Source organism: Vipera berus (genome assembly GCF_964194415.1).
Source record: "Vipera berus genome assembly, chromosome: 3".
Lineage (NCBI taxonomy): Eukaryota > Metazoa > Chordata > Lepidosauria > Squamata > Viperidae > Vipera > Vipera berus.
The window spans coordinates 125,383,405-125,403,352 of NC_138204.1; the positions used below are offsets into that span (position 1 = coordinate 125,383,405).

The following is a 19,948-nucleotide window of genomic DNA, read 5'->3' on the forward strand; positions in this document are numbered from 1 at the left end:
AGGTTAATTATGACCTAGACTTTTGCAGGTCTGAGTTCATTTCATCAGATAGTTGTCAATTTCAGGAAAATGGGATTCGGGGAAAGCTTAAAGTTGCAATGTAAACAGTAAAGTAACAAGGAAATAGAAGTGGTTTTAAGTTTTAAAAAAACAATACCTAGACAATTGAGAGCTTGAATGTGTGCAGAATAGCATTCACAATAGCAATGCTGATTGTGTTATCAACAAACACTATTGTTTTGAAGGATTTCTTGTACTAGTTTTGCATACATTTCACTATAATTAAATCATTGTTTACTATGAAGACGTGTGTGTGTATATATATATATATACACACACACACACATCTTCGAATCTCAGAAGGGTATGGCTGACTGATGAAAACTAATAAGTTTGAAATGCATTTCAGTCTCCCTTAATTCTTTGTTAGTAATTTACATAAATATATGAGCTGTCCAGTGTGACTATTGCCTGTTCGATGGCCTTCAAGATAGGCTGAAACAGGAAATAAAGATGGGACAAATCTTTATTTCCTGTGTCAGGAAATACACACACACACACACACATATATATATACACACACACACACATATATATATATATACACATATACATGTGTGTGTGTGTGTGTGTGTTTATGTGTCTGTGTATGTATGTATGTGTATGCTCCTACACCTTCAATTCTACGCGGGAGAAAACCCGAATGACCAAAGATTCATATGTATGTATGTATGTATGTATGTATGTAACACATTGTGTCAGAAGTGAATTTGAATTTCTGTGCAGTAATCGTGACGTGCTGGAGACCCAGATTTTGCTCAACAAAACAAAACTCTTTTGTTAGCTTATTAAAAGAAGTATACCTGAGTATTACTGCACAGTCAAACCACAAGTCAATTGTAGTAGTACTGAGCTGTCCTTAGAGAATGTGCCCTCTTTGGTGTTAGCTGACTGGTGACAGCTGCAGAGAAAGAAAGGATGCTTTGAAGCTTCCATCAGAACAGAAGCATACTGAAACTATGGAAGATCAGAGGTACCCTTTGAACAAAGCACTTCTTCTGTGCTTGAGAGCAATTGGATGCCGTAAAGAGGGTACAAAACAGAAATTAGCACTCTTGTTGGCAGCAGTTGGGAGAGGTGCCCTTGATGTGTATCATAGGAAAGGGAACTAAATGCAAAGCCCTATCGCAGAAATGTGTGGCCTGGTGTGTGTTGTGAATAGACTTACGAATAGTTTGTCTTCAGGTCACACATAGAAAAAGTCAGTCTTTGCCACCGACTTTGGTGTGCTGACTGAACCTTTGCTCAACTCAAATTGCTCTGGGCATAAGAAACAACAGACTGCAAGAATGTGGCCCCGCTCCTGGATCAGCAGGTCCTGCTTACAATCAGGCACGTCCTCGTTTCCTTCAGATTGAACTATTACAATGCACTCCACATGAGGCAGCCCTTGAAAAGTATCTGGAAGCTTCAGCTGGCACAGAGTGCAATGGCACGGACAGTAATGTGCACTTCTAGAACAGCACATGTTACCCGTCTGCAAGGTGCATCGGTTACCAGTTTGCCTCCACGTCTAATTCAAGATGCTGGTTTGATCTATTAAGTCCTACGTGGCCTAGGATCAAGCTGTCTGAGGGACCGCATCTCCCTGATTACATCAGCCCACCCCATTAGATCTGCTCCCCCGCCCCGCCCCCCCAAAATGCAGGTGCAGTCAGCTATAGACCTACATTTGCTGACTCCCAGGAGATATGCCTTCTTTGCTATGGCATCTGCTGAATGAAGCGGTCCTCTTCCCCCAAAATTAGATTAGTTCCATCTCTTGATATTTCAGAGGGCCCTCAAAACTTAGTTACCCGTATATACTTGAGTATAAGCCGACTCAAGTATAAGCCGAGACCCCTAATTTTACCCCCCAAAACTGGAAAAAGTTCTTGACTCAAGTATAAGCCGAGGCGGGGATCCGCCGAGTGGCTTTCAGCACTGGAGAAAATGCAAAATCGCTCGAGACCAAACTCGAAGGAATCAGCTGCCGGTGGGAGCGAGGCGATCCGTGCGGTCCCGTGACAGCCAGTCGGGCAAGCAACACGAAGAGCGGCAGGGCTTTATTTTTGCACCGTGGAGCTCCCCCTCCCCCTCCTCCCAAACTCCCCCTCTCTCCCCCTTCCCCCCACTTCCCAGAGCTGAATACAGGGTATTAACCGGCGGCGGAGGCTTGCAGAACGGCGGATCGAGCCTCTGTCGCCGGCGGCTGGATCCGCGCTCCGCAAGCCTCTGCCGCCGGCTGGATCCGCGCTCCGCAAGCCTCTGCCGCCGGCGGAGGCTGGATCCACGCTGCGCAAGCCTCTGCCGCCGGCGGAGGCTGGATCCGTGCTCCACAAGCCTCTGCCGCCGGCTGGATCCGCGCCCCGCAAGCCTCTGCCGCTGGCAGAGGCTTGCGGAGCGCGGATCCAGTGGGGGGGAAAAGCCCTTTAGCAGGATTTGCCTGCATGCCGGCGCAGGCTGGATCCGCGCTCCGCAAGCCTCTGCCGCCGGCGGAGGCTGGATCCGCGCTCCACAAGCCTCTGCCGCCGGCTGGATCCGCGCCCCGCAAGCCTCTGCCGCCGGCAGAGGCTTGCACAGCGCGGATCCAGCCTCCGCCGGCGGCAGAGGCTTGCGGAGCGTGGATCCAGTGGGGGGGAAAAGCCCTTTAGCAGGATTTGCCTGCATGCCGGCGGAGGCTGGATCCGCGCTCCGCAAGCCTCTGCCGCCGGCGGAGGCTGGATCCGTGCTCCGCAAGCCTCTGCCGCCGGCTGGATCCGCGCCCCGCAAGCCTCTGCCGGCGGCAGAGGCTTGCGGAGCGCGGATCCAGCCTCCGCCGGCGGCAGAGGCTTGCGGAGCGCAGATCCAGTGGGGGGGAAAAGCCCTTTAGCAGGATTTGCCTGCATGCTGGCGGAGGCTGGATCCGCGCTCCGCAAGCCTCTGCCGGCGGCGGAGGCTGGATCCGTGCTCCACAAGCCTCTGCCGCCGGCTGGATCCGCGCCCTGCCGCCGGCTGAGGCTTGCGGAGCGCGGATCCAGCCTCCGCCGGCGGCAGAGGCTTGCGGAGCGCGGATCCAGTGGGGGGGGGGAAAAGTCCTTTAGCAGGATTTGCCTGCATGCCGGCGGAGGCTGGATCCGCGCTCCGCAAGCCTCTGCCGCCGGCGGAGGCTGGATCCGCGTTCCACAAGCCTCTGCCGCCGGCTGGATCCGCGCTCCGCAAGCCTCTGCCGCCGGCGGTGGCTGGATCCGTGCTCCACAAGCCTCTGCCGCCGGCTGGATCCGCGCCCTGCCGCCGGCAGAGGCTTGCGGAGCGCGGATCCAGCCTCCGCCGCCGGCAGAGGCTTGTGGAGCGCGGATCCAGTGGGGGGGAAAAGCCCTTTAGCAGGATTTGCCTGCATGCCGGCGGAGGCTGGATCCGCGCTCCGCAAGCCTCTGCCGCCGGCGGAGGCTGGATCCATGCTCCACAAGCCTCTGCCGCCGGCTGGATCCGCGCCCTGCCGCCGGCAGAGGCTTGCGGAGCGCGGATCCAGCCTCCGCCGGCGGCAGAGGCTTGCGGAGCGCGGATCCAGTGGGGGGGAAAAGCCCTTTAGCAGGATTTGCCTGCATGCCGGCGGAGGGTGGATCCGCGCTCCGCAAGCCTCTGCCGCCGTCTGGATCCGCGCCCTGCCGCCGGCAGAGGCTTGCGGAGCGCGGATCCAGCCTCCGCCGGCGGCAGAGGCTTGCAGAGCGCGGATCCAGCCTCCGCCGGCATACAGGCAAATCCTGCTAAAGGGCTTTTCCCCCCCACTGGATCCGCGCTCCGCAAGCCTCTGCCGCCGGCTGGATCCGCGCCCCGCAAGCCTCTGCCGCTGGCAGAGGCTTGCGGAGCGCGGATCCAGTGGGGGGGAAAAGCCCTTTAGCAGGATTTGCCTGCATGCCGGCGGAGGCTGGATCCGCGCTCCGCAAGCCTCTGCCGCCGGCGGAGGCTGGATCCGCGCTCCACAAGCCTCTGCCGCCGGCTGGATCCGCGCCCCGCAAGCCTCTGCCGCCGGCAGAGGCTTGCACAGCGCGGATCCAGCCTCCGCCGGCGGCAGAGGCTTGCGGAGCGTGGATCCAGTGGGGGGGAAAAGCCCTTTAGCAGGATTTGCCTGCATGCCGGCGGAGGCTGGATCCGCGCTCCGCAAGCCTCTGCCGCCGGCGGAGGCTGGATCCGTGCTCCGCAAGCCTCTGCCGCCGGCTGGATCCGCGCCCCGCAAGCCTCTGCCGGCGGCAGAGGCTTGCGGAGCGCGGATCCAGCCTCCGCCGGCAGCAGAGGCTTGCGGAGCGCAGATCCAGTGGGGGGGAAAAGCCCTTTAGCAGGATTTGCCTGCATGCCGGCGGAGGCTGGATCCGCGCTCCGCAAGCCTCTGCCGGCGGCGGAGGCTGGATCCGTGCTCCACAAGCCTCTGCCGCCGGCTGGATCCGCGCCCTGCCGCCGGCTGAGGCTTGCGGAGCGCGGATCCAGCCTCCGCCGGCGGCAGAGGCTTGCGGAGCGCGGATCCAGTGGGGGGGGGGAAAAGTCCTTTAGCAGGATTTGCCTGCATGCCGGCGGAGGCTGGATCCGCGCTCCGCAAGCCTCTGCCGCCGGCGGAGGCTGGATCCGCGTTCCACAAGCCTCTGCCGCCGGCTGGATCCGCGCTCCGCAAGCCTCTGCCGCCGGCGGTGGCTGGATCCGTGCTCCACAAGCCTCTGCCGCCGGCTGGATCTGCGCCCTGCCGCCGGCAGAGGCTTGCGGAGCGCGGATCCAGCCTCCGCCGCCGGCAGAGGCTTGTGGAGCGCGGATCCAGTGGGGGGGAAAAGCCCTTTAGCAGGATTTGCCTGCATGCCGGCGGAGGCTGGATCCGCGCTCCGCAAGCCTCTGCCGCCGGCGGAGGCTGGATCCGTGCTCCACAAGCCTCTGCCGCCGGCTGGATCCGCGCCCTGCCGCCGGCAGAGGCTTGCGGAGCGCGGATCCAGCCTCCGCCGGCGGCAGAGGCTTGCGGAGCGCGGATCCAGTGGGGGGGAAAAGCCCTTTAGCAGGATTTGCCTGCATGCCGGCGGAGGGTGGATCCGCGCTCCGCAAGCCTCTGCCGCCGTCTGGATCCGCGCCCTGCCGCCGGCAGAGGCTTGCGGAGCGCGGATCCAGCCTCCGCCGGCGGCAGAGGCTTGCGGAGCGCGGATCCAGCCTCCGCCGGCATACAGGCAAATCCTGCTAAAGGGCTTTTCCCCCCCACTGGATCCGCGCTCCGCAAGCCTCTGCCGCCGGCTGGATCCGCGCCCTGCCGCCGGCAGAGGCTTGCGGAGCGCGGATCCAGCCTCCACCGGCGGCAGAGGATTGCGGAGCGCGGATCCAGCCTCCGCCGGCATGCAGGCAAATCCTGCTAAAGGGCTTTTCCCCCCCACTGGATCCGCGCTCCGCAAGCCTCTGCCGCCGGCTGGATCCGCACCCTGCCGCCGGCAGAGGCTTGCGGAGCACGGATCCAGCCTCCGCCGGCGGCAGAGGCTTGCGGAGCGCGGATCCAGTGGGGGGGAAAAGCCCTTTAGCAGGATTTGCCTGCATGCCGGCGGAGGGTGGATCCACGCTCCGCAAGCCTCTGCCGCCAGCTGGATCCGCGCCCTGCCGCCGGCAGAGGCTTGCGGAGCGTGGATCCAGCCTCCGCCGGCGGCAGAGGCTTGCGGAGCGCGGATCCAGCCTCCGCCGGCATGCAGGCAAATCCTGCTAAAGGGCTTTTCCCCCCCACTGGATCCGCACTCCGCAAGCCTCTGCCGCCGGCTGGATCCGCGCCCTGCCGCCGGCAGAGGCTTGCGGAGCGCAGATCCAGCCTCTGCCGGCGGCAGAGGCTTGCGGAGCGCGGATCCAGCCTCCGCCGGCATGCAGGCAAATCCTGCTAAAGGGCTTTTCCCCCCCACTGGATCCGCGCTCCGCAAGCCTCTGCCGCCGGCTGGATCCGCGCCCTGCCGCCGGCAGAGGCTTGCGTAGCGCGGATCCAGCCTCCGCCGGCGGCAGAGGCTTGCGGAGCGCGGATCCAGTGGGGGGGAAAAGCCCTTTAGCAGGATTTGCCTGTATGCCGGCGGAGGGTGGATCCACGCTCCGCAAGCCTCTGCCGCCAGCTGGATCCGCGCCCTGCCGCCGGCAGAGGCTTGCGGAGCGCGGATCCAGCCTCCGCCGGCGGCAGAGGCTTGCGGAGCGCGGATCCAGCCTCCGCCGGCATGCAGGCAAATCCTGCTAAAGGGCTTTTCCCCCCCACTGGATCCGCACTCCGCAAGCCTCTGCCGCCGGCTGGATCCGCGCCCTGCCGCCGGCAGAGGCTTGCGGAGCGCGGATCCAGCCTCCGCCGGCGGCAGAGGCTTGCGGAGCGCGGATCCAGCCTCCGCCGGCATGCAGGCAAATCCTGCTAAAGGGCTTTTCCCCCTCACTGGATCCGCGCTCCGCAAGCCTCTGCCGCCGGCTGGATCCGCGCCCTGCCGCCGGCAGAGGCTTGTGGAGCGCGGATCCAGCCTCCGCCGGCGGCAGAGGCTTGCGGAACGCGGATCCAGTGGGGGGGAAAAGCCCTTTAGCAGGATTTGCCTGCATGCCGGCGGAGGCTGGATCCGCGCTCCGCAAGCCTCTGCCGCCGCCGGAGGCTGGATCCGTGCTCCACAAGCCTCTGCCGCCGGCTGGATCCGCGCCCTGCCGCCGGCAGAGGCTTGCGGAGCGCGGATCCAGCCTCCGCCGGCGGCAGAGGATTGCGGAGCGCGGATCCAGCCTCCGCCGGCATGCAGGCAAATCCTGCTAAAGGGCTTTTCCCCCCCACTGGATCCGCGCTCCGCAAGCCTCTGCCGCCGGCTGGATCCGCGCCCTGCCGCCGGCAGAGGCTTGCGTAGCGCGGATCCAGCCTCCGCCGGCGGCAGAGGCTTGCGGAGCGCGGATCCAGTGGGGGGGAAAAGCCCTTTAGCAGGATTTGCCTGCATGCCGGCGGAGGGTGGATCCACGCTCCGCAAGCCTCTGCCGCCAGCTGGATCCGCGCCCTGCCGCCGGCAGAGGCTTGCGGAGCGCGGATCCAGCCTCCGCCGGCGGCAGAGGCTTGCGGAGCGCGGATCCAGCCTCCGCCGGCATGCAGGCAAATCCTGCTAAAGGGCTTTTCCCCCCCACTGGATCCGCACTCCGCAAGCCTCTGCCGCCGGCTGGATCCGCGCCCTGCCGCCGGCAGAGGCTTGCGGAGCGCAGATCCAGCCTCCGCCGGCGGCAGAGGCTTGCGGAGCGCGGATCCAGCCTCCGCCGGCATGCAGGCAAATCCTGCTAAAGGGCTTTTCCCCCTCACTGGATCCGCGCTCCGCAAGCCTCTGCCGCCGGCTGGATCCGCGCCCTGCCGCCGGCAGAGGCTTGTGGAGCGCGGATCCAGCCTCCGCCGGCGGCAGAGGCTTGCGGAACGCGGATCCAGTGGGGGGGAAAAGCCCTTTAGCAGGATTTGCCTGCATGCCGGCGGAGGCTGGATCCGCGCTCCGCAAGCCTCTGCCGCCGGCTGGATCCACGCCCTGCCGCCGGCAGAGGCTTGCGGAGCGCGGATCCAGCCTCCGCCGGCGGCAGAGGCTTGCGGAGCGCGGATCCAGCCTCCGCCGGCATGCAGGCAAATCCTGCTAAAGGGCTTTTCCCCTCACTGGATCTGCGCTCCGCAAGCCTCTGCCGCCGGCTGGATCCGCACCCTGCCGCCGGCAGAGGCTTGCGGAGCGCGGATCCAGCCTCCGCCGGCGGCAGAGGCTTGCGGAGCGCGGATCCAGTGGGGGGGAAAAGCCCTTTAGCAGGATTTGCCTGCATGTCTCAAGTGCTACCTAATGTGCTTTCAGCCTCAGTCGGCCACTCCACATTGTAATCACGAAGGTAGCTCTCTAACGGAAAGGAAAGGGAAGGGAAGGAAAGGGAAGGAAAGGAAAGGAAAGCCCACCATCTCTCCTCTGCCGCTCGCTCTCGCCGCTCCAGCCCTGGCGAGCCAAAGAGACGAAAGGCCCCGAGCGATAGGAAGGGGATCTCTGCCCTAGAGCGGGAGGGTGGAGGGAAAGGGGGGGGGAGGAAAGGCCCGATCGCTTTGTGTTGAGCTGGTTCAGCTCAGCCGGACTAGGCGGGGCTGCGGCTCCCAGCTGATGCCGCTGCCGCCATCCAAGTCCGGCCGGCAAGAACTTTTTTTCTCCCCGCCCCGCAGTGACAAGTAAAGCGCGACTTACTTCCTCCTCCATGCCCACGTCGCCTTCTCGCCCAACAATCCCAAGTAAGGGGCGGCCTCAGAAAGGGGCTCTAACTTTCCCCTACCGCTCGAACTTATCTTGGAGAGGAAGGCAAAATCGGGAGAGGGAAGAAGAGCGAGGACTGGAGCAGCGCTTGCCCGGCTTCTCTCCCCTGCAGGGAGCGGCGGGGTCGGTTCCGCCTCCACCATGTTCTCTCTGAGAGCCTTGTCCCACCCGCAAAGCGCCAGCGCCGCCGCTGCCGCCCCCTTCCTAGCCAGCCCTCAGCCGCTTCACAAGCACCCGTTGCCGGCCCAGTTCTATCAGACCCGCGCGGCGCCGCACGTACTCCGTTTACACGGCCCCCGTACTTCCCCCACACGTCCCTTCTCCCGCCTCCTTCCCATAACGGCCTCTACCTACCAGACGGCGCCTCAGCTCCCCGTGTCCGCCGCCGCCGCCGCCGCCACCCTGACCAAACCCTCTCTGCCTGCGCGCGCCCTCCCTCCCTCCCTCCCTCCTTCTTCTCTGTCTCTAGCTGGGCGAGGCTTCCAGCCGTCGCCGTGACGCTGCACGCCCAGCTTCCCTCTGATTTCCCTGGCCCAGTCCAGTGATGCTTGAGAGGAAAAAAAAAGCAAGCAGGCGGGCGAGGGGGGGAGGGAAAGGCGAGAATGACCGCTTTGTGTTACCTGCCATGAAACCAGTCCTTGCAGGCGTCGCACTCTATCATGAAGCGGGTTACATCGTAGGGCAGCCAGGCAGCGGAAAGAAGCAGGCAGGCAGGGCGTGGAGGTCCGGAGACCTGCTGACGTTTGGGGAGGTTTGGGGAGGTGCGCGCGCACCTCCCCAAACCTCCCCAAACTTCGGCAGGTCTCCGGACGGCGGCGGCTTGGGAGAGGTGCGCGCGATCCCGGAAGCACCGAAGCCTCGGCCGCGCGCAAGTCCTCGGTAAGTTCTTTTTTTTTTGTTCACTGGAGTATAAGCCGAAGTGGATTTTTTCAGCCCAAAAAGTGGGCTGAAAAATTCGGCTTATACTCAAGTATATACGGTATGTTATCCAGTTTTGGGCTCCCAGGGAACTTGGAGACCTGCTTAGATAGCTCCACTGCTGAGCTGGCCATGCTTATTTTCTCTTTCCCCAGGCTTTTCTGTTTCTGTAATTTTTACTGTTAATGTATAAAAGATTTTTATATCCTTTATATCTGTGTTTTTATATGTGGTTTTTAACCTTTAAACATGCTGCCCAGAGTTGATTTCAGTGAGATGGGCGGCTTAGAACAATGAGATGGGCAGTTTCTAAATTATGGAAATAAGTAGCTATAGTATTTTATATTATTACAGTACTGTAAATAATAGATTGGCAAATGACAGCTATATCCAAAAAGATCAGCAGATTAAAAAGGTCAAATTGCATTTAAGGCAGAATCTCCAATTCCAGTGAAATCAGAACTGTTTCTACCAGTCCATCAGTGGAGAGATTGCAATGAATCAGTCAACAACCTGACAAAGAACAAGCAGTGAAGCTCTGGGTGCAGTAATGGGACAGTCTAAAGAAATACAACTAGGAGTCAGCCTGGCTAAAAAAAGGCAAGGAAGATCAAGAACTGGTCAGCATCAGATGAAAAGGAACTGCATGGTTTTTGATTGAAACATCCGACGCGTCTATACCCAATCATTGCCAAGCACTTTAACAAAACATACTTCGAGGAGATGAAAATGGAGATTGCATGATATTGAAAGATCCAATAAAGGGGGCGGCACCAGGCAACTACAAGAAACTTAGAGTATTTTCAGTGCACCTTTTATGCTATGTTGCAAATAAAAAGCCCTGCATTGAGTGAAGTGTGATGTAATCTGTGAAAGCTATTGCAATAGTAATTCTTTAAGTCATTGAGATTTTTAACAAACTGTGTTCTAGTATTTACATTGGGGAATAGACTGCTTTCACTAAGAATAAATGATTGGAATAGGCTAGGAAAGAAAGCCCTAGAATATAGCATCAGTATGATCATTTTCAAGTTATTATTCTTGAGTAATGTTGTTAGCATTTTATTAAAATTATTCCATGCTTAAATGGGCAGATAAACATTTACCAATATCTAAACCAAAGTTGCTATCAATTTTCAAATGCCTTTTATCTTGTTCACAGTTTTTGTTAAAAAAAAGTTTTCAACAGAATAAAAACAATACAAATTTTGAACTGAAAATAAGCAATAGGGAAAAATAATGTGAAAAAGATATAAAGCAAAAAATAAACAATAAAAAAGGAAGTAGGTTCTGATCTTTTTAACAGCAGTTATAAGTCCATTTATTTTTAACCTCTTTAAGCATCAATTTTCAAATGTATTTTGGGGATAGCAAATAGAAATGATTTTTCTAGAATTGAAACATTATTCTGTTTTGAAACAGGTTCAGAATAAGCTGCCTCAAAAGACTGGAGATTTAATACCTGTAGATGCAGAACAGGATCCTTTAGAAAGTAAAAGTCCTATAATGCAAGATGCAAAAGATGGAGAGACCTCAGTAACAACAGAGAGTGTGGAGAACAAAAAGGATGGTGTTTGTGGGTAAGAAATTGGGAACTAAAGCTGTTTTTATCAACTGTGCTGATCTATACTGATACTCTAACTCAGAGGTCTCCAACCTTTCTGGGCTCATGGCTCGGAGGGAAGGAGAGCAGTTTTCAAATTGATGCGCACGCAAACGCCGCCGTGTGCTCCAGCACGGCACTAGCGGCCCCGTTCACGCATGCACAAACGGGCTGCACACACCCGCAAATGGAGGTGCGAGTGGTGGACAGTGCACGTATGCGTGCACGCACCGGCCAACTATTTCCACAGCCCACTGGTCAAGAGGCCACAGCCCATAGGTTGGGGACCCCTGCTCTAACCCTTCAGGGTATGAAAATTGTTGGACACCTGAGAGGTCTAAGGAAAACTACGAGATCACAATAAATTGCATAGAATTATTGATAAGTTCTTAATGTCTAGCCGTTTGAAAAGAACGTGGTTTTCTGATAAAAAGATGAAGCATATTTTAAATTCCCTTGATGGTGTAGTGTAATACATGCCATAGGCCTGAGAATAATAGCATTAAAATAGCAGACACATAATAATTGGAATGAATACACTTTACTTACCACATTGAGCCACGATTTGTTTTACCTGGGTGTCTGAACCATATTCTGGCTGATTCCTTATTTGTTAGTCTTATCCTATTCCAAAATAATGCAGAACAAGAGAAGTTAAGAAAGTCACTGTTCTTCAGTCTAAAACCTTTCTCTTCAGTTGCCCTGGCAACCATCATCTTTCCACCACCAACTACTCCATAGCATAAGTAAAGATGAAGCTCTCTTAATCTCCAAATATCAAATATTAAACCACATACCAAACAGGACAACAGTTTGCCTATATTTATAATAATACATAATTATATTATTATATAAGTTTATAGTATCAGTAATATATACACGCTAGTAAACATATAACCTATGTAAACCACATAAAACATGTTCCCAAGAAACACAAACCTATAATTGAAAGCAGGCAAAATTTTGGAAGACACACAAACAAAACTCACATCCTATAAGCATAAAGAGATCCCTTCCAAACAGACTTAACTCTCACCATGAAACATACTCTGACATTCATTGTCACCAAGAAAAGAGAGAGAGCACAAATACAGGCTATCGCTCAAAGCTGCCATAAATCACAGGAGCTCCACAGACAAAAATCATGTTATATGATGAAATGATCCCACAAACACACTAGAGCTATCTGCTTTAGATAGGTACTAGGTACCGGAGAAGAAATTGAGAACCAACCAAGAATCGGTCAATCAAATTATAATTCCAGATTGTTCAAAAACAACTAAAAATTCTGGCTTAGTGTTATACATAAAATCCTTCTTTAGCGAATACCTTTGGGTTAACAACTCAGTCTAGTGAACTGGTCACCAAATGAAAAATCATATGACTGATTATGCTTAATAATTTTACTTCAGCTTTCCTTTCCTTCATTGGAAAGATATAACCCCAAATATGAGCCCAAATAGCAGGGAAGGTTTCTGGAACTTCCTCATGAGGAAGTCAAAGAGCAAATCTTATATTGTAGTCCTTTCCCCACATTCTCCTATGCTTTAGAATGCTTACCTTAGTCTGGAATAATTAGTAAGAAGAGAATTATAGAATATACATAATCTTTATTGTCATTTTTGTTAAGGAATTTGTTGTGCAGAGGTCTCCTTGTGCTACCAAAGAGTTGCACAGACAAGGAAGGGTACTGAGAGCAGTAAAAGTCACACAGTAAACACAAGAGTACACTGAGTTGTAAAAGCAAAAAGTAGTTTACTTTAAGGTGGTGTAAGAACAAAAATGCACAGTCATTAATAAACAGTCCAAGTAGCAATCCAAAATACAAAGTCTTCTTACCGGTCCGGAGGTCAATACACAGTTCAGGTAACAGAGCAAAAACAGTAACAGTAGAAAGCAGTGAATTCAGAGAGAGAGAGAAGCTACGTTACTAGCTCCCTCTTATGGCCATGAGAACACTTACACACCCATTGGCCAATTAACATCTTAAAGACATAACATCTTGGTTAATATATTTTCAACCCAACATTGTAGGCTAACACCATATGCCTAACAATTTTTTTTTACTGTGGGTACAACAGCACACATCAAAAATGAAATTTAGTTACCCATTCTCAAAGTGAAACATACATGACACACGCCTAAAACATACTATAAACAACGTATGTATAGACCCACACCCCTACATATACATAACAATAAAATATTAAATACTGTCCAACTTGAATATATAACGGAAGGAGGAAGCCTGAGAGTTCACAAGGTTAATGCGGTGTGGAATGAAACTATGGTTCAATCTGGATGGATGTTCTACTATGGATACCACGAGGCCTCCTCCCAGAAGTTAACAAGGAAAACAGGTCGTGAAGAGGATGAGTAGTGTCCGAGATAATCTTATGGACCCTGCTCAAGCAACGCTTCTGTGCTGTGTCCTGGATGGGAGGGAGGGAACTGCCAATAATCTTTTTGGCCATCCTCACCACTCACTGCACCGCCTTCCTGTCTGAAGCAGTGATGCTTCCAAACCAGACTGTGATGCTGTATGACAGGATGCTCTCAATCGTATCCCCTGTAGAAAGTGGTCAGGACAGGGGAAGGAAGTTGAGCTTTTCTCATGTGACGCAGAAAGTGCAGAGTATAAACAGGCACACAATGGGGACTATACATCGAAAGGAATGCAGTAGTTCCAGCTGTTTTCTGTGAGCTAAAAGCTCAAAGGGAGACAAAACAAAAACCTTTAGTATGAAACTGATTGGGGGCTTATCAATTTCAAGCAATGGCTCTGGCCAGCTAATTAAGATCAAAAGAGCCGAGCTTCTTAATTTGCAGTTAGCACTTTTTAGGGGGCACTGAGAAAAGAAGCTCAGGAAGAGATCAAACAATCTTAAGCAATTGCTCAGTGATTTGGGGGTGGGTGGGTTGAGAAATAGGTCAGGCACAAGACAATACATTCAACCAGTTGTAATAGGGAACATGTGATTGAAAGTTTCTGGAGTTTCAATTCCAGAAAGGTGTGATGCTTGTAAATATGGGCGTTGGTCACAGAGTTACTCTTTCATCACTGTTATAACTAGGAATATCAAGAGTACTACTTAGATCAGCGTTCTTCGAACTTGGCCCTTTTATGACTTGTGGACTTCAGCTCCCAGAATTCCTCAGTCAGTGTGCCTGGCTGAGGAATTCTGGGAGTTGAAGTCCACAAGTCATAAAAAGGGCCAAGTTTGAAGACCCCTGACTTTAAGATATAAACATGAAGTGACTCACAAAAATTGAATAATCAGACCTTGTGTAATGTACTTAAATACTTGGTGTTATGTGAAAGCCATGTTATAATAGAAAAATCAGAAGCAGTACTAACTAATCTCAATATTAAAAGGCTGTTCTGCATTTCCTAATAGACTGCTGCCCTTGAAAAAAGATTTAGTTCCCTGTTGAAATTATATATTGGCAATTACCACTTTGAATAACAACAAAAATGTTACAATTAAACCTGCTGAATCAAGCAAGTTCATTATACTAAAGCTTTTCTATGTATGTTTACTATGGACTATACAGGCCAACCTCTATTTTGAAATAAGCGATAATGTTTGGAAATTGCAGAGGTGGGGAAAGGAAGATATTTAACTATACCAGAACAAGTGGTAAGCTATGGACATTTCTGTTTTTCTTGCAGACCTCCACCATCTAAAAAAATGAAGCTTTTTGGATACAAAGAAGATCCATTTGTTTTTCTTCCTGTAGAAGATCCTTTGTTTCCTCCTATTCAGTAAGATGTATTTTTTATTTCCCATATAATAGTTTACTTAATAAATTCTAGAGCTTATGAATGTCACTTAACATATTAAAGAAAATAAAGTGGAATAGAACATAAAGTATTTCTATATGAAGTGTGTTAATTGAGGAATGTTGGGCCAGTCAAACCTACCTCACAAGATAGTTGTTGGAAAAACTAGGAAGGAGTACTCTATATGTCTCTTTGAGCTCCTTGAATGAAAAGCAGGATAGAAATCTAATAAACAAGTAGATGGATAGTCTGTTGGAAACTGAAAATAAATTATAAACATATATGCTGTGTGGATATGGTTGACATCTAAAGATGGCTTGATTGTCTTTTAATATGTATTAAATCAAAATCTCACCATATTCCTACTGTTTTTATTTATTTCATACGAGATGCAGCCTGTTGACTGGGTGGTACCAAGAATTTTTAAATAAACAGAGCATAAATAAAATATTGAAAGTAAAAAACATAATAAAGGACAAATATACAAATGAAATGGCACAAGCCAATATTTTTAAAATGCGTAATTTGTGCTTTTGAAATCCTAAGGTTAATATTCCGGAAAGGATATATATTTTTTGGATCATAGCTCTGTATCCAGAGATGCCTTTATGCCAATAAAAAAAGCATCATTTGTTCTGAGAAAAAAGCATTTTTGATATGGGAGAATATGTATCAGTTAAGACCTTCTATTTGGACAAACCTACTGTTAGATTTCTCTAGCTAGCAAAAGTACCCTTTCTCAGCCTAGTGCCTTCCACTTCTGTTACGCAGCTTTCATGATGATTTGGTTGGCATATTTTTACACTATAGTGTAACGTCACCTCACCTCCAGTTTTTGTGGTACTGCACTGTTACTTCCATGTAATAGAATGCTGTACTTCGTGTTCACTGAATCCAAATCATGCGATTTTTTTAGAAGAAAGAAAATGAGTCCCAAAGTAAAGTAGAATGTGTTCTAGACCTTAAATATACTACATTTACCCATTCAATTACAGTTGAGTATGTTCCATTAAAATCAGTATTTTTACAACAACAACAAAAAACCTCCAGAATTGTCCATGTTATATAAAATTGCAATAGGATGATTACACTTAATACTTGTAATTATTTTTAGGAGCTTTTATGCACTGGATCCTTCATTCCCTAAGATGAATTTGTTAACTCGTACTCAGGAAGGAAAGAAAAGACAGGTGTATATGGTTTCCAAGGAGATACGCGATGTACTGTTAAACAACAGTGAAAAGCTAAAGGTTTGATTTGTATTTATGTTTTCAGTAAAAATCCTCATTCTTAAGTGGAGTTGAGGTAATCTGCTCCTGAAAATAGCTGTCTTTTGTTACATTTGATTAAAGAAGTACATTTTCCCTATCAATTTTAGTGCAGTTGTGCAGAAAAAAAATGTCTCAAAACTAGGCATGTCTTCTTTGTACACTGCAGTTTTGCAGGTATCTCTACATTTTTTAGGGTTGAGGTGCTTACTAATGAGTACAGAGAATGCCTTCTCTGCTCTGCATGCTCAACAGATGGCAGATCTTCTCAGATCCTCCACCTATAAACTCTATAATATAAACTCTTTTCAGAAGTGTGTGTAACCCCACCTGGCTGGAATTTCATAATCAGATTTGTTGTTGTTAGTTGCGAAGTCGTGTCCGACCCATCGCGACCCTATGGACAATGTTCCTCCAGGCCTTCCTGTCCTCTACCATCTTCTGGAGTCCATTTAAGCTCACGCCTACTGCTTCAGTGACTCCATCCAGCCACCTCATTCTCTGTCGTCCCCTTCTTCTATTGCCCTCAATCTTTCCCAGCATTAGGCTCTTCTCCAGTGAGTCCTTCCTCTTCATTAGGTGGCCAAAGTATTTGAGTTTTAGCTTCAGGATCTGGCCTTCTAAAGAGCAGTCAGGGTTGATCTCCTCTAGGACTGACCGGTTTGATCGCCTTGCAGTCCAAGGGACTCGCAGGAGTCTTCTCCAGCACCAGAGTTCAAAGGCCTCAATTCTTTTGCGCTCAGCCTTTCTTATGGTCCAACTTTCACTGCCATACATTGCAATTGGGAAGACCATAGCCTTGACTATACGCACTTTTGTTGACAGGGTGATGTCTCTGCTTTTTAGTGTGCTGTCTAGATTTGCCATGGCTTTCCTCCCGAGGAGCAAGCGTCTTTTAATTTCTTGACTACAGTCCCCATCTGCAGTGATCTTGGAGCCCAGGAAATCAGATTAAAGCTACTTTATTCTAGCTGGTTAGTCCCAGCTGACTGAATGTGGGCACTTACCTTGTGCCTTTCTTTTATGTTACTTTTTTATTTTGATATTGATTTGTAATTAGTTATTTATTGTTGCATTTTTCTTTTTGTTTGCTCTTGCCCAGTTCTTTGGGATCGGAATAGTTTATAAATACGGTAAATAAATGGGACTTAATGCCATTTATTTCAAATATTATTTTATCAATAAAAAGGCATAGAATCTCAATCTGCTCTGTTGAGATACAGTCTATATTTGAATGCTTACTGCATTATTTTGTTTTGTGCTAGAGTTTACGTTAAAAAACTATTTTAACTGTTACCTTGGTGCTACAGATTTGGCATGCCTTTGGGTACAGTGGCTTAGTGGTTAAAGATTCTGAGCTTGTCAGCTGTAAAGCTGACAGCCTGGGCACGAGACCTGAGTGCCACATAACGGGGTGAGCTTCCGTTACTTGCCCCTTGCTCCTTCCAACCTAGCAGTCCAAAACCATGGAAGTGCAAGTAGTGAAATAGGTGCCACTTCGGTGGGAAGGTAACAGTGCTCTGTGCGTATAGTCATGATTTTGAAGGCTAGAAAATATGTTAAGTGAAGAAATAAACTTCCCCTTTGAATCAGCTGCTATGTCTTTCGTGCTTTGGAAGAGGTTTTGCTGTTCTCAAAATGTTATCACATAGGTGCACTTCAGTTCCTCTCAACTTTGATTTCTGGTTTGGGAACAGGCCGTTCAAGTATGCGATGTTGCAATATCAATACTAATCAGGGCTATTCATAAGCACGTTCAGGTAGAACGTCTTGGGCATTAGCTGTGAGCCGTGGTGGCGCAGTGGTCAGAATGGAGTTCTGCAGGCTAACTCACTGCTCACTCCAGGAGTTTGATTTTGAGTGGCTCATGGTTGACTCAGTCTTCCATCCTTTCGAGGTCAGTAAAATGAGGGCTCAAATTGTTGGGGGCAGTATGCTGACATTTGTAAACCATTTAGAGAGGGCTGTTAAAGCACTATGAAGCAGGTATAAGTCTTTAGGTGCTATTACTATTAAGATTTCCCACACTTTTGGTAACCATTGTGGTTATAACTTCAGCCATTGAATTGATAAATTTGGATGAATCAGTGACATTGGTTGCGTTGTTATCAACAATTTTGATATTGAAGTACAGTTCCACCCACTCTACTGGTAATAGTCCCAGATAGGTTTTACATAGAAGTATATTCTCACATTATATAAAAGAAGAAAATGTTATCCTGTGTAAGAATGAAAGAACACAACACTAGTGCCATTGCAGCTTTTTGCCGCCTTGCTATGTCACTCATCTCTTTACTCATTTTAAGTGGCAGTTGGCCCTTCAAAAAAATGCTACTGCAGCATTGCATTGCATTGCATGGCATTCAGTACTTTAATTCATTTGCTTAGTTATTTTTCTTTTCAAACAGTTCTAGTGGAACCATCCTTGAATTTGTTAACTGTTTGGCAGGTCTTGGCTTTTTTTATGTCTAGAGCAGTCTTTCTGACAGATGTCGCAACTTCCATTTTATATGTATTGTCAAAGAAAAACTTATGTCTAAGGGAGACTTAATTGCCTGTCCACAAAGAATAGCAAGTTGGATTATAGATATCAGTCAACTAACAAAGCTCAAGCTTCCTATGCTGCACACTGTGGAGTCACTTCTTAAGGGCAGGCGTGATACCACCAGCAGTATATCATTCCCTGATATTTGTTGATCCACCGTTTGATCCCGAAGGTCCCAGTGTTCGAATACTGCTGGATGCTGTTTTTGAAGAAGGGCTGCCTTCCTGTGTACTACAGTGACATATTTGCCCTACTTCTGATGAGTATAGTTTGCAAGCTACTGTATCTCTATGTGTGGTTTACCAAGATTACCAAGAAAAAGACTGTGTAATTTATCTGTAACTGTGGTTCCTTGCATGAATGCACAGATGATCACTCAATCTTCCTTTTATCCCAAAACGTTGTCTACTTTGTAGGATATCCCTACAGTGTCCCAAGGAATTGAGATAACCGGCAGTAGATCCAGTAGGCATGCCAAGTGAAGATAGCACTTCATGGGGCTGTCAAAAAGCAGCTCTAGTACATTCCAAGGAACACTATATGTTCATAGGAAGATCTTATTACATGTGATTGCACAGATGATTATTGGAAAAGTGAAAGGGAACGTTTTTTAAAAAAATATTTATTGTTTTATCATAAAAAGTAAAATACAAACAGAAAAACAAAACAAAAGCATACATTCAACCCTAACAACAACAAAAAAGGAAAAAAAGTGTATAAAAAAGAGAAAAAATGTTCAAATAAATTTAACATTTAACATGTAGGATCCACCCTTGCTGGGTGGTAAAAAGAAAAAGCAATACTCCTTCCCTTTTATGAATGAATGAAATGAATGAATGAATGAATGAAAAAGCAGTCAACAGGTTAAGCTAAACATTACACTAATATTCAAATCCCTCTGTTAACCATCTGTTATTTAACATGTAGAAAGTCCACAAGCGGTTTCCAGTCTTTTATAAAGCTGTCTAGTCCATTATCTCTAATGAAAGCAGTTAATTTGACCATCTGCTAATTCAGTCAATTTCAAATTCCATTCTTCAACAATCGGCATCCCTTTTTCTTTCCAGTGTTTGGCAAGTACAGTTCTCTCGGCAGTCACCATGTGAGGGAATAGCAGCCCAAATTGTTTATGATAAAATGAATCTGGATTTTGACTACATTTCCAGCACTTATTAAAAATCCCTTTATATATTTTCGCTAGTTTATCTGGGGTCAAGTACCAACAATACATCATTTTATAAAAGTTTTCTTTCAAGCTATAATTTAATGTAAATTTTAGTCCATTCATCCATACATTCTCTCATTTATCTAGCATTATATTATACCCATTTTTTGCCCACTTTACCATACACTTTAACATATTCATCTTCTGGATTCATCTTGAGTAACATTTTTATATACTTTAGAAATCAAGTGGTCATCTCCAGAACATAAATTAACATCCAGTACAGATTTAGTTCCTGTGAAAACAAAACTTTTTTTAATCAAATTTAAATCTTTCAAAAATGCTATAATAATTAAACCAATCACAAGCAAATCCTAATTGTT

General features: G+C 49.2%; 1 protein-coding gene across 1 annotated transcript in view; it reads left to right on the forward strand.

The window, feature by feature from the left end:
- The window catches only part of NSUN2 (NOP2/Sun RNA methyltransferase 2), a 44,431-nt gene that overhangs the window by 19,336 nt on the left and 5,147 nt on the right, over positions 1 to 19,948 (forward strand). The window contains exons 13-15 of the mRNA XM_081324025.1: positions 10,623 to 10,780; positions 14,477 to 14,569; positions 15,702 to 15,837. Of these exons, the coding sequence (XP_081180151.1) occupies positions 10,623 to 10,780; positions 14,477 to 14,569; positions 15,702 to 15,837 (387 nt within the window). The remainder of the gene's footprint in view (positions 1 to 10,622; positions 10,781 to 14,476; positions 14,570 to 15,701; positions 15,838 to 19,948) is intronic.